Raw genomic sequence first — 14,755 nt, 5'->3', positions numbered from 1 at the left:
CTCACCACCACGTCATTTTACACCTCACCACCACGTGATTCAAAACCACCACCACGTTATTAAAAACACTTCACAACCACGGAAACAAAAGTTTCAGGGAGTAGTTCAGTGACAACAGACTGCCCTGATATGTAGATATATAGATAAATAAACCTGAAAATCGCAGAGCCAGAATTATTATTTGGTCTGGGAAGCCCATGCAAGGTATCTTCTTCTTCAGCCTCCACAACCCTGGGGGAATATGCGATGTTTTTTAAAAAAAAGGTCGAATTTTGCCAAATCTGTTTTATTCGTTTGTTAATATACCTCAGCCATTGACAAATCTGGAATTATAATTTTATTTGAGGTTCAAATTAACCCGGGACATTGTGTCAAACGATGCCTGCAAGTCTGTACATGTGATAAATAAATTAATCGTCCACAGTCGAGGACTCTTCTTCTTCACGCAATAACAACTTCCAGCTTCCAGACCGTACATCCAATCATCTTCAAAGTTTGCACACTTGTTACTCTTCATGGCTTCTACTAGAGTATGAAGTTTCATGTCGATCAATGAAGTGGTTCAAGAGATATAAATGTTTTTATTATTTGCGTTTAATTAACGATATCTGCCAAACCACGTGACCTATCGCAAATTCCAAAAGGACATTTTACTAGACTGATATGCTGAACAGATCTGTGAAGTTTCCCCTCGATTGGATCACAAATGAGGGAGGAGCTAGGTTTTAAATGTTTGTGCTTAAAAACGTCATAACTCTGAAACCATGTGATGCATTGTCATGTATGCAGTGCAAATGTTCACCGTTGTATCCCTACACCGGGACCGGGTTGTATCCCTACGCCAGAGCTCGGATGGCGCTGCTGTGAATCGGGCCTGGATCGGCAGAGTGAATAAACGCGTACGACAATTGATCGCAGTTTGTCGAGATACTTTACATGGCGACGAAGGTAAACATCTAGACCATGACATCTTTCGGCCATATCGATGAATTCGACCCTCATGAGGGGGATTTTGACACGTATTCTGAGCGATTGTCTTTCTACTTCGAGGCGAACGGCATTGCGACCGAAGGCCTGATGAAGGCCGTCTTCCTGTCCGTTTGCGGAGGTGAGACGTTCACACTCGTTAAAAACCTGATTCGGCCTCGGACAATCCAGGAGCTCACGTATGCAGAGCTCAAGGCCGCTTTGAAGGAACATTGCAACCCATCTCCTTCAGTCATCCTGTGTCGGTTTAATTTTTACATGTGCAGACAGCAGCAAGGTCAGTCGATCGCAGACTTCATTGCACACCTCAAAAAACTGTCACATCTGTGTGAGTTTGGGGACACGATTGATGACATGCTTCGTGATTTGCTGGTGGTTGGCATGTCCGATGACCGCACTCGTAGACGCCTGCTTGCTGAGAGAAGACTGACGTTCCAAAATGCCAGAGACACCGCAATTTCCATGGAAAGTGCTGAACGCAACGCTACAAGCATCGGTGCCACTCGCTCATCTGGTACCAGCCCTGCTGTGAATCGGTTGGATCATGTTCAGCCACAACGTTGGAACAAGGCTCCTCGTCAGAAGCCAGTGCAGTCTCAAACCCACAACAACTGTTTTCGGTGCAACGGAAAGCACCCTCCGGAGACGTGTCGGTTCAAAGATGCCACCTGCCATTTCTGTTCGAAAACTGGCCATATTGCTCCAGCTTGCATCACTCGCAAATCGGGAAAAGGAAAAGCTGCTGACAAGATTCATCAGTTTATCGGTTCGGAGGAACCCGAGCTTGACCAGGTGAGCTCTGTTTCCGACAACTCAGAATCGTATGACCTGCTTCATATTGATTCTCACCATAGGCGGGACCCTCTTCTTGCCAATGTTGTCGTCAACAATCGACCATTGCAAATGGAGGTCGACACTGGTGCGGCCGTCTCGCTCATCAGCCATGCTGTTTTCACAAACCTGTGGAGTGATGCTGACCGACCCCATCTGAAACCTACTACCTATGGACTCTCCACCTATACAGGTGAGAAGATTGTTCCCTGCGGTACATGTGATGTCACGGTGGGCTACGATAACCGTGAGTTTCACCTACCCCTGATCGTCATTCCTGGAAAGGGCCCTTCCTTACTCGGCAGGAACTGGTTGAGCATAATTCGACTGAAGTGGGAAAGCATTCATCAACTCCGGGCAGCCAACGTTTCTCCTACCGCAGCATACACACTAAAAAATGTGCTGGATACATACCCGGATGTCTTCAAGGATGAGCTTGGAACCTTGAAAGGACATACGGCTAAACTCAGGGTTGACCGGGATGCCAATCCTATATTTTGCAGGGCTCGCCCAGTCCCTTTCGCCCTGCGTGAGCGGATTGACAAGGAACTGGATCATCTTGAAAATCTGGGGATCATCGAGCAAATCCAGTATGCCGAATGGGCGGCGCCCATCGTTCCAGTCATAAAATCGGACCAGTCCATCCGCATATGTGGAGATTATAAAATGACCGTGAACAGGTGTTCTTCATTGGATAAATATCCAATCCCGAGGATCGAAGACCTCTATGCTCGTCTCACGGGAGGCAAGACTTTTACGAAACTCGATCTCAAATCCGCCTATCTACAGCTCTGCTTGGACGAGAATTCGAAACAGTATCTTACCATCAACACGCATCGTGGGTTGTATAGGTACCACCGACTTAGTTTTGGAGTGAAATCTGCACCTGGAATTTATCAGCGTGTCATGGACAGTTTGTTTGCCGCCGAACGCAACGTCGTTTGTTACCAGGATGATATTCTGGTTACTGGTCGTACGGACGCGGAACATCTACAGAACCTGGAGAGAGTTCTGAAGAAGATTTCGGACTCCGGCCTACGTTTGCGTCGAGACAAGTGCAAGTTTATGGTGCCATCAGTCACGTACCTGGGTCATACGATTGATGCCGAGGGTCTACACCCGACAGATGAGAAAGTCCGAGCTATCAAGGATGCTCCTTCTCCACGAGATGTGACCGAATTGAAGTCATACCTCGGTTTGCTTCAGTTCTATGGTCGTTACATCCCGAATGTGACCGACGTTTTGGGCCCCCTTTATCGGCTTTTGAGGAAAGGAGTCTCCTGGAGCTGGGGGTCTAGTGAACAATCAGCATTCCAGACCTCTAAGGATCTGCTCAAATCGTCCAATGTTCTCGTTCATTTTGATCCAGAGAAGGATCTTGTGCTGACATGCGATGCCTGTCGGTATGGAGTGGGGAGTGTATTATCGCACGTGATGCCTGATGGTACAGAAAGACCGGTTGCATTTGCATCCAGAACGTTGACCCCGGCAGAGAAAAACTATTCCCAACTTGACAAGGAAGGATTGGGAATCGTTTTCGGCGTTGGCAAATTTCGCCAGTACCTTCTTGGACATCATTTCACGATTCGCACTGATCACAAGCCGCTGATCAGTCTGTTTGGTCCAACTAAGGCGACATCTGACACACTACCGCCCAGGATCATCCGCTGGTCCCTGTTTCTCGCTGCTTATGACTACACCATATGTTATAAGCCCGGTTCGTCTATCACAAATGCAGATGCCATGAGTCGGTTACCCCTTCCAGAATCCGTTGATGATTCGCCTACACCAGGATCCATTATCGCACTGATGGATCATCTGGAAGATTGTGTTGTCGATTCTGGCCAGATCCGCACTCATACTCGACGAGACCCCGTTCTGTCCAGAACTGTCCAGGCTGTACAGCTTGGATGGCATTTGCTACCTGAGGGTGACCCAGATTTTGCGGCTTTTAAAGCACGTAAAAACGAACTCAGCGTGGAAAATGGTTGCCTACTCTGGGGATGTCGTGTCGTGATCCCGAAAAATCTGCGTTCCAGGGTCATGGATGAAATCCATGACTGTCACCCCGGGATTGTGAAGATGAAGTCACTCGCCAGAAACTATGTGTGGTGGCCGAATCTTGATGCTGATATCGAACATCATGTTCGACATTGTTACCCCTGCCAGAGCACCCGGAATACACCTGCGAAAGCGCCACTGCATCCCTGGGAATGGCCCAGCGAACCGTGGCATCGCCTACATCTCGATTATGCCGGGCCTATTAACGGCAGCATGATTCTAATAATTACGGACGCGCACACAAAATGGATTGATGCCTATGTGACGCGTGGTACTACGTCAGCCATTGTCATCGAAAGACTCAGACGCTGTTTCGCCACTCATGGTCTGCCCAGGATGATCGTGAGTGATAACGGTTCGTGTTTTTCCAGTACCGAGTTTGCCAAGTTCACACGTCGGAACGGCATCAAACATAAGTTTGTCAGCCCACATCACCAGGCTTCAAATGGCTTGGCCGAACGATCCGTGGGAATCATCAAATCCGGATTGCAGAAACTTCAGGAGGGAACCCTGGAAACAAAGCTGTCTCGTCTCCTGTTCAAATACCGCATCACGCCACAATCAACAACCGGTGCAGCTCCGTCTGAGTTATTGATGAAACGACACTTGAGATCGACACTTGACAATCTCAAACCAGACATATCATCAAATGTTTATCAAAGCCAGCTTAATCAAAAGTTGGTGCATGATAAGACGTCCAACAGTCGATGTATCAACATTGGAGATCCAGTGTTTGCCCGAAATTTTGGTGCAGGTGCGACGTGGCTACCGGGAGACATCATCGAGAAGCCAGGTCCACTGTCCAGTGTGATTCGCCTGCAGGACGGCCGCGAAATTCGTCGACATCAGGACCACATAACCTACCGTCACTGTGAGTCGATGGAGCCTGTAGCATCGTCACAGTCAGGACAACAGTTCGACCCGCCACTGCCGGAGATCGTCGTGGCCGCTCCAGCCGGCTCGGATGCCCCGAAAACCTCTGCAAACGCTACACCCTTCGTGGAGACCAAAGGAATCACCTCGGACTCTGTATCCACTGGTACACCGCGACCCAAAGGAATCACCTCGGACTCTGTATCCACTGGTACACCGCGACGCTCAATGCGTGAGAGAAAAGCACCCGACCGGTTGAATCTTTGAAGATGTTTTTTTTTCACGTTGACACATGTTCTATTTTCACGTATTTTCATTATTCTCATAACCGTTTGCACACATATTTTCACATGTTTTGGAAATGTTGCTTTTGAAATGTCAATTCTGGAAATCTAGCACGTATTGCTCTTGGTAATTTTGGACTTAAAGGGGAGGATGTCATGTATGCAGTGCAAATGTTCACCGTTGTATCCCTACACCGGGACCGGGTTGTATCCCTACGCCAGAGCTCGGATGGCGCTGCTGTGAATCGGGCCTGGATCGGCAGAGTGAATAAACGCGTACGACAATTGATCGCAGTTTGTCGAGATACTTTACATGCATGACGTCATTCTCGCTGACTTTTTTGTTCGTCATGGGTATGCGATTCTGCCTGCAAAGTTTGGCCTCGATCTGTTCAGGCGTTTTGGAGAAAATTGGATTTTAGTGTTTTTCACTCAAAACAATATGGCGGCCGAACCACGTGATCTGTGACGTCATAATTACCATTAAAATATTCTGCAGACGGAGTCCCTCCTATGGTAAAAATTTGCTCTCAATCAGCCCAATTATTGCAGAGAAAATTGTTTTTAAAGGAAAACAGAAAAAAAATTCCCCAAAAAACTTCCCGGATCCGGAATAATTTCCTGAGCTTCACCAAAAACTAATCAATTCTTCCTTATCCCAAGGGCAATCATCCCACCAACTTTCATCCAAATCCGTTCAGAACTTTTCCAGATATCTTGTTCACAAACACACGAACAGATCCTGTGTGGAGATGGGAGAAACTTCCAGAAGGACAACCATCACTGCAACACTCCACCGATCTGGGCTTTATGGCAGAGTGGCCAGACGGAAGCCAAACAGTTCAACCTTGGTTTCATCAGACCACAGAATCTTGTTTCTCACAGTCTGAGAGTCCTTTAGGTGCTTTTTTGCAATCTCCAAGCGGGCTTTCATGTGTCTTTCACTGAGAAGAGGCTTCTCTCTCGTTCTTCTCTTCTTCCTCCTGGGCAGTGTTCTTCCCTGGCAGTCCCACTCATGGGGCAGCCCCAATAAAAATACATGTGCTTTGGCAGTTTCGGTCCCACAGCACACTGTGCCGCCATGGCTAACACACACTGGCCAGACAGATCATGATGACCTTTCACACACGTGACATGTGTGCCTCATGGGAAATTCTCACCAAGCCCACCAACAAACATGAGGTGTTTAGGTCCACCAAATTAATGTCTAACCTGTCTATAAATTAAATAGGCTGCCTTCTCAGCATCATGTGGAACAAACAACTTACTCTTGACAGGTCCCTGTTACATGCCAATCTAACCTATTCAAAACACACGGACCATACTACATTTACCACAGTAGAGCTATTTCCTTACTAAGTGTCTCAGTATAAGCATAAACTAATTAAATGTGATATTAGATATGCGTCACTTAGGTAATAGTTTGACATCGTCAAACTTCCCCATTAAGTGTATCTAAAATTATCAACCTTTTTGACCTAATTTTTAGCCTCATGTTGACTTGACGGTGAAGGTGGCTGGCTTGCTGAGTTCAAGACCCTGCTCATGCTGTTGAATTAACACCAGCGCCAATAATAAGAAGAGGTCACGTTCTCACACGGAGGTCTATTCAGGTAACAGTGCTCGGTTCAAGGCCCAGTCTCCAAGAGACCGCGCATGGGCGAAACCCCGGTGCACGGGGAGGAGCCATCGGAACCCACACCAACAACAACCACAATAATAGCAACAATGGCGTAACTGCCACTTATGTCTTCCTCCAGCATTTTGAAGTTAGCATATCAGAGTAGACGCACATCAAAGTAAGCATTTTAAAGTAAGCATTTGAAAGTAAGCGAAGTACATACATGGAGCAAGACTATGTTGTGAGAGTTACTACAAGCACTTGTAACTAAGACCGAGTGGAATAAAACCAACAACATTAAAATTGTCTTGTTCCATCACTCGCCTCCATGAGCCAATCTCCACTCTGCTGCCATGCCGGAGGGCGGCGTGAACTGCCCGACCTCCTTGAAGGTGGAGAAGCAATCTCGTTGGGACTGGCCGGTTTAGCAGCTGAGACACCACCAGTGGGTATCTGGTGGTCTGACAACAGCTTCTGTTGGTGTAGGCAGCATAAGCAAATCCGATAGGGCAGGGACCACTTTATGCAAAGGGGCCTCCTGTGAGATGGACCCTTGCATGGGCATGGAAGAGCCTGGGGTGTTCTGTGGAGGATGGTAAGGTGAGGTAGGTTCAGAATCGGAATCTGACTCTGAAGTTACATTTCGGCCTCGAACTGGGTGAACAGGGGCCTGGCCCATTAATGTGGACACAACAGGATAGCAGTCACATGCTCAAAAGTTGGCACCATCCGTTGTCAGGTGAAATATATGTCACCAAATACTTGTCACGAGCTTTGCATTTGTTTCTGTCACCCTTGAGGAAGACGAGGTCACCGACGTCAAAGCGGATGGCGGCAGTAGCAGAGTGGCCATGAGACTTCGACCGCCTAACATCTGCGGCATACGATGCCCCGGCAACAGTGGGTGGTTCAGTGTATGACTGGGGATGTGGATGCACAGGTAAGTACTTTATTGACTGGCACTGGTGACATGATGAGGAGATTGTATTGGTGACCCTGTCGATGTCTAGGGCAAAAAAGTACCTGTTGAAGGCATGCTTAATTTGGTGTCTCGATGGGTGGTTGAACCTGATGTGCAAAGCAGTCAGCAGCCCATCAACCACTGAGTGGGGGATCACGATCCGTTCACGAAAGAGGTGGAATCGCTGGTTGTCCCTGACAACTAGGAGACCATCATAGGCCACAGTCACCACTCTGAGGTACCTCTTGACGTCCCCCACCTTTGACAACTTTTTAGATGAGCGAGTACCTTGGGTTAGGTGAGAATGGGTGCGTCTGAGGTCAGGGCACTGCAGCTGAGTAGCATGCCAGGCAACACGGCCCATAAACGGCATTTTAGCCATACCATCCAGGACTTCACCTACAGAGACACCACGCACAACAGAGGCCTCCATCTCTTCAATAAACCTGCACACTTGACAGCTTGCGTCAAGGCACACCTGAGAGTTGCGACTCCCAGAATCAGGAGGCAAGTTGGTGATACCATCAATACGCCTAACCTGCACATGGTAATTGGCTGGCAGTGGAGAGGAATGAAGTCACTCTGGAACTGTCTGAGAACTCGCCGCGCATAAGTTTGCTGTAATATTGGACGCAGGGACAACAGTCCGTCAATACTTGGACACTGTGGTGATACTGGACGATGAATGGCACGAAGTGTTGGATGGCTGCCCCAATACACAGCTCTTCTACTTCGCAAGGCTGCCAGGTGACCTGATGTTTACGGAGTTTAGCATTAAAGAAGCCCGCTAAGAGCAAGTCACCATTCCTGTGTGCATACAATGTAGCTGCAATGCCTTTGTTCTTGACAGACCCATCAGTAACGATCCACAGTAAATCATCAGGATGAGGTATTGTAATAGTTTTGCGGTCTTTCAGAGCATTCTGGGCATCCCTGAAGGCATGAAATAAGTCATCAGACCACACTGTCTTCTCGCTTGATGTTTTGCCAGTGGTGGCTATGTCCAAGGGGTCCAGCAAGCTAGCATAGCCACGTACTGTGTCTGGCTCAGTGCCGGCAGGAGTGTGTCGCTCTAGGTATTCTCCGGGGAGGAGAACTGTCTTGTGAGGATTACGCAGTAGGAATGCCTGGGTGCATCTGGCTGAGGGTACTTTACTGCGTTGACTATTGTGTGAGCCATACTCGACAGAATCTTCACCTTTAATGATGATTTGTCTCTTTGAGGGTCGTACAGCAATGTCGTTCGTAACCAAAAATGGATTGCCAGCATGCACTCCAACGTCAAGTTGCTTGACAACCAAGGCATCAAATTTGAACTCGAGGTTCCCTCTTGACAAGTTGCAGTGGACCTCACCGATGACATTGAGTGAGGTAACAGTATCCACCTGCCGAGCCATCTGAGAGGCTGGATGGATTGATAGATTGTAGGCCTTAGCTGTGGAAGCATGGATCAAATTGGTCGTAGCCCCGGTGTCAAGTGTAAGTGCGACAGGATGGTGCTGGTAGAATGTGTTCAAAACCGGAGATTGGATGACATTCACTCTATGGCTGAGCGGAGAGCACTCAACATGACGGACTGAATGACCGCAATCATCAGACACCTGTTCAGCGATGTTGTACTCATCCGACATTATAGCCTCATCCGCATCACAATCATCACCAGCCACGATTCTGGATCGACCAATGTATCGTTTGTCACTGTCTGGCAAGAAACGGAACTCACCCAGATTGTGCGTGTTGTAGCGTCTCCCTGCTGTCTTGCATAGAACACAGGACTTTGGCACAAATGCTTTCCTGGGTGTATTACAACTGGGTGTACTGCACCTGGGTGCAGTACCTGGTACACTGGGTGTACACTGCAGTTGAAGCTGCCAGCAATATGCATGGCTTTAGTGTCCTCTATTGTGCATTGCTCTTCTTCGAGGGATGAAAGAGACTTCGAGATTTTGGGCTTGATTGAAGCCAGTGAGGGGTTGCAAAGCTCAGCGCCATATTTCTCCTTTATCAGCTGAGGAAGGGAATGAGTGACAGCCACAAGTATACAACAGTGTTCTCAAGGGATGTGGTCATATCCTCGTCTGTAGTGATAGCCTCCCCATGGTGGGTGATGCCACAACCACTCTTCAGGAGATTATCTTTAAAGAAGGCAGTCAATCGCTGGAGCAGGTCTTCCGGGCGTTCATCTGGCCCAAGCCTAATAGTGGAGGAAAAATAATTGTAGGTGAGAAAAATTGGGGACAGAGATGAAAATTGGCTGAAATGACCTAAATACCCTATAAAAGCTTTGCAGAAAATTCCCCATAATTCCTGGGGGTGGAAGGTACCTAATTTGCATATTTCTAAGATGGCCGACACCAGCGAAGGTAAAATTTATAACTTTTGAACCGAAGAGGATAGAAGCATATTTAACATGTCTAGTTCCACTAATTTTAGGGCAGAGAACTCATTTCCGAGGTTTTTGGGTGGCTACAGGGTCATTTAGAGGGGGTCAAATTAGGCACCTAAATTTGCATATGTTGAAGATTGCCACCACTAAAAAGCTGTAATTGTGATACTTGTGATAATTGTAGAACCAATTGTTATAGAATAATAAATGACACTTCTGAATTCATACCAGATTTTAATATAAACAACAGGAAATTGGTTGTGTTAAGCTGTCGTGGGGTTTTTTTAGCATACAAAACATACAAAACAATTCATTTATTTAGTGCGTCCAAGGGAATACAAGCAAGTAAGTAAGCAAGCAAGTGCAAGTACAAGGGGACTTAAGGTAATCTAATCAATCTCCTCAACAACTGGGGCATTATAACAGTTCGCTCCTAGACATGTTTCACACATTGGTGTGCATGCACGACCTGCCTTCCTGCACTTGCAAGAGGCTGTCTTGCATCCCATTTTACAGTTGCAGAATATGAGTTCCAGGAGTCTCTCAGGGGCAGATGGGTTTGCTGAACCCACTGGACAAAGTACATCTGCCCACATCTCCCAGCCCCACTGGGTACAATCAGGCTCAACACCCTGGCACTGCTGAATCAGTAGATATGCCCGCAGACTATGCTGCTTGGCTGAACCAGATGTGGGAGGGAGGACAGCGAGGTTCATGACATTTGTCACAGACTGCTTCGCAATCATTTGCTTAAGCTTGAACCGAGCATTGTTCAGTGAGGCAAATTTTTCGGCACCATACCAGGCAAGAAAGAAATGCTCACCCGCAACACCGATTTCTTCCTGAGATGCGTCCTTCTTATAGAATATAGACATCTCGTCTCTCAGAGTGGATCTGTTTCTCAGCAGCTGACACGCTTGAGCCTTACCTCAGCGGTATGCTGCTGATGTCGTGTCAGTCCCCGTGAAGGCATGGGCGAAATAATGACTTCCTTCAATGGGCCCGGAGAAACTTGGAGCTTGTCAATATCTACATACTTAGGCTCCACCTCACCCGATTGAGGATTAATGAGTATGATCGACTCACCGGCTGGCTTACGATGAAGCAGAGATATCATGACATCTGCATCTTTGGAGACAACATGAACCCCCAGATCGACATTGCTGTACTCAAGAGCTGTGCTGACAACGAGGTTATCAGCGTCTGCTTGATGGGTAAGAATGCCAACAGCCCTCAGCTCTGTTGAGACCAACTTCATCAGCGATGTCTTGTTTGCTCCATTCCCCAGAAACTCTGCTTGTGTTGTGGATGTGTTGATCTGTGGTGATACAGCAATGGCTGCAGATGTAACCTTGCTGGCTCTCCTGGACTACTCGACAACCTTGGTGCTGAGTTGAGCACCATACCCATCAAAGACCATGATGACAAGGCGGTTTGGGTAAAGCTTTTGCACATAGCTCACATAGCTTTGTATCACATCTGCATATGTACAGGGTGTATTCCATACAACGGCGTGCAGAAAGTGACCCCCATCTATAACTATGGGAACTGGGCCTATAACTGTTGAGTCAACTAGGTGTGAATTCACGTCAAGGATACGATTCAGAGCAGCCTTTGCTGTCTTACGCATGGACACAGCATCGAACAGAGCAGGGGCGAAGTTCACAAATTCATACTGAACAAAATCTCTCAAGTCATTGCTCGATTGTAGAACAGACAGAATCTTGTTCAGCATCTGCTGCTCATTGACAACCAAGGGCTCATTCCGCACTTTGACAGTGGAGCGCATGGCTGACAATGGCTGAACTCTTTTCTTTTTCTGTAGCTTCAAGTCTGCAAAGTTCTGTCCCATCATCTGCGTGTGCTGTTCGGAGCCAATAGTGACAGCATTGTCACAGTTTATACTGGAATCCGCCTCAACTCCAGTGAAGATAGATACCAACTTGTCTCTGTACTCAAAGGGATTGTGTGATTTGAGCCAACCTCTTTCGATCAGCATCATCTTGAGTCTGTCTAGCCTGCCCCAACTCAGCATGTTCCTTATGTAGTGAGTGTTGGTCTGATGGCTCACAGCGCATGCCTGAAAGCTCCTCCAGAGCCTCACATATCGGTATACAAAGGGGTACAGCGCCCACCCACTGTGCGAGAGTACTGTCAGTGATGCGCCGACCACGTGTGACCCCTCCAGTGGTTTTCATCGCCCTCATCAATACTTGTGACCTCTAAATCTAAAATGACCTCTAAATGACCCTGTAGCCACCCAAAAACCTCAGAAATGAGTTCTCCACCCTAAAATTAGTGGAAATAGACATGTTAAATATGCTTCTATCCTCTTCGGTTCAAAAGTTATAAATTTTACCTTTGCCGGTATCGGCCATCTTGGAAATATGCAAATTAGATACCTTCCACCCCCAGGAATTATGGGGAACTTTCTGCAAAGCTTTTATAGGGTATTTAGGTCATTTCAGCCAATTTTCATCTCTGTCCCCAAATTTTCCCACATCATGCCAATTTCTAGCTAATCTTCCTCCACTATATGTGTCTGCGTTTATATATATATATATATATATACACAAAGAATTAAGTTAAGCACCCCCCCCCGTTTTTTTACAACCTCGCACATTACAAGTTTGTTGTCGTCAAAACAGTGTAATATACCCATGATATTGCTATATTTTCTGGAGTAGTGATATTATGGTCACATAAAAACATAACAATCATGCCGTTTTCAATATTTTATTCTGAATAATTTAAGGTGAAATTTTTTGGGAATTTTAGGCATATTTTCACCTCAATTTAAGTATGGAGCTATAGGTCCATCACGGACAGTGTGGATGACGTTTATGTTTTCTAACGTACAGTCATTGTTCTGAGAAGACCTCTAGCGATCTTTGCGTCAATAACGTGTGTAGGACCCACGTGATCGGATCACTGACTCAACCCTACGTCTCATAGACCCTGTGTATCTGCATTTCATCAATGGATAATTGCTAATGTCATACCAATCATTATTTGATCTCACATACCTTAGAATATATGCCAATGTATACATATACACAAAGAATATATATTAGGGGGTGCTTACCTTAATTCGTTGTGTAGGGGTGCTTAACTTAATTCTTTGTGTATATATATGTGTGTGTTTGTGTGTGTGAGTGTGTTTGTTTGTGTGTGTGTGATTATGTGCGTGTGTGTCTGTTTGCGTGTATGCTTGTGTGTGTTATTGTGTATGTGTTTGTGTGTGTGCATATGTGTTTGTGTGTGTGTGTGTGTTTATGTGCGCGTGTGTGTTTGTGTGTGTGCCTGTGTGTTTTTGTTTGTGTGTGTTTGTATATTTGTGTTTGTTGTGTGTTTGTGTGTTTGTGTTTGTGGGTGCGTTTGTTTGTGTTGGTGTGTATGTGTGTTTGTTCTTGTGTGTCTCAATATTTTACTCTACACAATTTTCTCTCGGTGTTTGCTGTATGACATTGCCACATACTTTGTCTTGTCTGTATTGTTTTTTTAATCTTACCATGCAGAAACCAATGGATAAGTCGATGTAAAATGTGAAGCATTACAGTCATTATTGCAAGCAGAGAACTGGGCAGTTAATTGTGAGGTGAAAATGAACTGGGCAGCTAAATGAAAATGATTACTGAGACACATTCGGTTGTTATTCATTCCTGTGTATCCATGGGAAAAGATCCCATTTACAACTTTAAGAGCAAGAAGCATTGGAGGGTGCTCCTACCTTTGGCCATTCCAATAAGCCAGGGGCATCTATCATTGTTTTGAGACAAGCTGGGCAAACATTAGTTACAGAAATAATTAACAACATCTACATCACATCTCCAGGAGTACAGATAATGTGCCAGGAAAGGTGATGTCATGATCTGAAATATTCTGGCCATATTAGCGTCTCTGATTGGCTGATATGTCTTTAGATCCTTCCACAGCAGTCATGGAATTCAGTAGTGGAAGAGAAACTTGGGAAGGATGCTGGTTTGTGGAGCAGGGTTAAGGCTCGAGCTGGATGTACTGGATAGGAACAAGGTTTGACCACCTGGAGCCAGAGCTGTACTTGAGGGAAACCGCAATGATATATGCAGGTCATTTTTAGCCCCATGAGTGGTTATTGAGGTTCAGGAGGCAAGGCATGGGTTATGAGTGGGGAGCGGATGTTGTGGTCAGGAACGAAATCATCACCACTTTTTACCCCATGTGCGCATGTGCACTGGCGGTAGAGCGATTGCTTCAATCTGTCAGTCAAACAGAATTTAATATCATTACAAACATGAAACATAATGTTTTTAGGGATGTCATAAAGGACACAAACAACAGGCACAAATAACGAAGTTAACGTATTAAATAAGGTGATGTAAAAGGCGGTGCATCAACGGCAGAAAACTTTTAATTTGATGGTTTAAAAAAAAAATTATACAATCTTTAAAACATTCATTTTATTTCAATTGAATTATATATTTTAAACACTGTTGAACACAAATCACTTTGCACTTCAAATAACCTACAGTTTAGCAGTACGTACTTACAATTACAAGCAGTACAAATAACCTACAGGTATTTCGACAAATTAAATTTGCCACTCTCGGGCAACTATGAGATTCTTCTTCTGCCTCTCCTTATTCTTCTTCCTCTCCTCTTATTCTTCTTCCTCTCCTTATTCTTCCTCCTCTCCGTCTTCTTCTTCATCTCAGTCTTCTTCCTCTTCCTCTTCTTCTCCTTCTTCCAACAAACTGTTTCATATAAAGTCT

At 45.9% G+C, this 14,755-nt stretch overlaps 1 protein-coding gene across 2 annotated transcripts in view; it reads right to left on the bottom strand.

Annotated features, from left to right (window-relative positions):
- Positions 1-13,481: 13,481 nt before the first annotated feature.
- Positions 13,482-14,755, bottom strand: part of LOC144894330 (THAP domain-containing protein 2-like) — a 131,658-nt gene continuing 130,384 nt past the window's right edge. The window contains exon 5 of one of the 2 annotated variants that reach the window (XM_078787007.1): positions 13,482-14,242. In XM_078787007.1, the coding sequence (XP_078643133.1) occupies positions 14,186-14,242 (57 nt within the window). In that variant the 3' untranslated portion in view covers positions 13,482-14,185. The remainder of the gene's footprint in view (positions 14,243-14,755) is intronic. The other variant, XM_078787006.1, reaches the window with a different exon arrangement.

The sequence above is a fragment of the Myxine glutinosa genome, chromosome 11, assembly GCF_964187855.1.
Source record: "Myxine glutinosa chromosome 11, kmMyxGlut1.1, whole genome shotgun sequence".
Lineage (NCBI taxonomy): Eukaryota > Metazoa > Chordata > Myxini > Myxiniformes > Myxinidae > Myxine > Myxine glutinosa.
The sequence above is the reverse complement of the archived record's forward strand: the minus strand, read 5'-3'. Positions and strand labels throughout refer to the sequence as shown.